The 2,945-nt window shown below is 30.2% G+C and overlaps 1 protein-coding gene across 2 annotated transcripts; it reads right to left on the minus strand.

The window, feature by feature from the left end:
- Nucleotides 1–638: 638 nt before the first annotated feature.
- Nucleotides 639–2,397, minus strand: LOC139088501 (uncharacterized). 2 transcript variants are annotated; one of them, XM_070637754.1, is made up of 2 exons: nt 2,302–2,397; nt 639–1,702 (listed from the first exon to the last, which is right to left on the minus strand). In XM_070637754.1, the coding sequence occupies exon 2, from the start codon at nt 1,700–1,702 to the stop codon at nt 788–790; it is 915 nt and encodes a 304-aa protein (XP_070493855.1). In that variant the 5' UTR covers nt 2,302–2,397; the 3' UTR covers nt 639–787. The 2 variants fall into 2 exon arrangements, with proteins under 2 accessions (XP_070493855.1, XP_070493854.1); XM_070637753.1 differs by having other exon boundaries at nt 2,281–2,379.
- Nucleotides 2,398–2,945: the final 548 nt, after the last annotated feature.

A 2,945-nucleotide genomic window follows, 5' to 3' on the forward strand; every position in this document is an offset into this window, starting at 1 on the left:
AGGAGTGCAATGATTATGTAGGTGGAAAGGTTAAAATTTGCAAATTTTGTTGTCGTTTGATGATCCTTGAGAAATGTTAATGAGCTGCACTAAATGAAACAAAAGACAAATTTCCATGTTAAATGCTGCTAAGTGATTTAATTTTATGATGTGAAACAGGTTGGTTTTTGGTTTTAGCAATTAAATTATATGCGAGAGAGATAGTGCAGACTGTGCAGTTAGACAGGATATTAATACGTTGAGTAAAAGTTGGAATAACATTATGAAAATGATGTTCATTTATGAGTATCGCAAGTTATGATTTCATTTTTTTCTGTTCGCGAAAAAATTGAAGTTCAAATAATTTTTTGACCGTTAAAAAAAATATTTGAATATTTTTTGACAGTTTAATTTTTTGTCCGTTAAAAGATTTTGAATGTTTACCGTTGAAAGTATATAATTAGCTTTGTGCTACATAGTTAGGCCAAATATTGGGGTAGAGACGGTGGCATAGTGGCCTGGCAAGCAGCAAGCTTTAACAACAAAGCTTATTAATCACTGTTGATCTGAGCAACCATTGAAATAAATAAATTTTAATAAACTTCAGCCAGAAAGCCAATCGAGTAACAAAAAAGTACAATTTCAGCAGAAGCTGCATACAAAAAATTATCACATCAAGTCTTTATTATATTTTCTCAGCATGAAACTTTCTCCTTAACATAAATTAGTCTATAATACATTTTCATAATAAAAAAAACTTTCATGTGAATAAATTATCTCATTTCAAGCCAGCCATAAATGTGACACTCTAAAGAATTCCTTCATCATCTAAAATTCCTCTAAGAATTCTTATTTCATTCTTCAATTCCTTAATGTCCTCATCATGAGATATTTTAAATTTCTCAAAACTTTTCTTTAGACTTTTAAGCTCGTCCTCAAGTCTTGTATTTTTATCGATTTTCGTCTCTTCGGCTTTATGTACATTCAAGTTGACAATGAGTGGGGGATGTTTGTCTTGGGCTTTTACTAATTGATATGTACTTAATTCTACAGATCCTTTTATGTTTGTGAAAATCATATCGAGAACTTTATCGTCTTTGTTATGTATTCGATTAATTTGTTTAAGTCCTTGTGTACATTTGTCCATTACATCCAATTTTGTTCCTTTCTTCTTGCTTGTTATAACTTTAGCTTTAAATTGTCTATAGTCATCGAAATTAAAATCACCAACAATTAAGAATCGCTCGGATTTACGATTCTCGACATTTGTTTTAAGTTTCATGAAAAATTGCTCAAAATATTCTTTCCTACATTGGGGACGAAGATAGACAATGCAGAGATGTAAATTTTCGCCATTTGTCAAGTTGATTGTCAACCAGAGATCTTCAACTTCTTTCTTGTCATCAACGCCGGATGAAAAATCATCGCAAATTTTCACACTTTTGATTGCGGAACTTTTTGGGTAGGCAAGGAGCAACCCACCACCATGACCTCGTACAGCATGCTCTTGTCGATCTCTTCTTATAACAATGAAATCGTTATCAAATATCTCAGCAGTTTCGATTTCCTTATCGAAATTCGTTTCCACAAAGACAATCAAATTGATTGTTTCGCAATTTTTCAATGAATTTTTCAATTGCTCCTGTTTATAGGCTGTCCGCAAGCCCTCCACATTTTGATAATATACTTTTAGATTTGGTACATTTCCTGATCCATGCGCCATCTGGATTTGAAATTTTCAGTGAGAATAATATTCATATTAATGACGTTGATGTACTTTAATACATTTATAAACTAGCATGTGCTTGATAATTGAGTAAGTATGAGTATCAGTTATTTGTTGTGGTTGTGAAAATCAGAAATTTAAAGAGATTTTTATGAATTGAAAAGGAAGTGATGAATCATAAAAAAATCCATAAAAGACTTCTCAAAATGTCACGGTATCCCTGATACATGGTTGACATACCGGGAGAAATCGGTCCCTGTTGACAAAGTTGTGCTGAACATTGAATCAGCTTTAAACTCAAATTGACTTCCAAATAATTCAAATAATTAAAAAGTTTAATGAAAATTGTCAACTTTTGAAGAATTTATTAAAAATTTTGCAATTCAAAATCTATGATATTGTGATGAAAGGATTTAAAACTTTTTGAAGTTTGTCCATGACTTAAGATTGAAAAATGTAAAGTTTTTCTATTGAATAAAATGTTTCAGATTTTCATCGAATCTTATTCTTGGAGTTATAACCACGCAAAATAAATCTGATTTTAATACTCATTAGTTTTCATAGAAAATAATTACATTGTTTATTAATAATTCCACCTTTTAACTATTTCTAAATACTTCACAGAATTACTTAAATCCCGGTTTAATTGTCAAGTAAACAAATCACTTTGAAATACAAAACACGACTGATTCGAGAATGTATAACAACAGAGAGAAATTATCAAGAGTTTCTCTGTGTGCATGTTCTTACTATAGATGTAATTGTATTTGCTTTATGAATTTCATCATCATTTGAAAATCTAAACTTTTTTCCTATGAACATAAATTGCTTATTCCGAACTCTATAAATTAACTTCCATGAATAGAATTCAAGGAATCAGCTTAGTGAAACATTTTGACCGGTCGGTCTCGTTAAAAACTCGTTAAGCAGCCTAATTAAGTATGGTTATATCAGTTATATTGAGTTATTGCCGTATCACATAGCCTTAAATCCTGTAATCATTCCTAAATTTGATAAATAATGATTTTAATTTCATTCATATTTCATTTTTAAGCATACTTGAAGTTGGCTGCGAATGAAAAATTTACTAGGAAATTTAAATTTTGAAAAACCGTTACAAAAGAAAATTTGAAATGCAAAAATTAATTAATCAAAATGCGCTAAAGTCACTCGATAGGAACGAGAACTTATGTTACTTTTTAATTCAAAAATACTTCCTTACCTCAAAATCCACAAATAA

Source organism: Chironomus tepperi, unplaced genomic scaffold, assembly GCF_022539635.2.
Source record: "Chironomus tepperi strain 1889 unplaced genomic scaffold, CSIRO-AGI_Ctep_v1 contig_163, whole genome shotgun sequence".
Lineage (NCBI taxonomy): Eukaryota > Metazoa > Arthropoda > Insecta > Diptera > Chironomidae > Chironomus > Chironomus tepperi.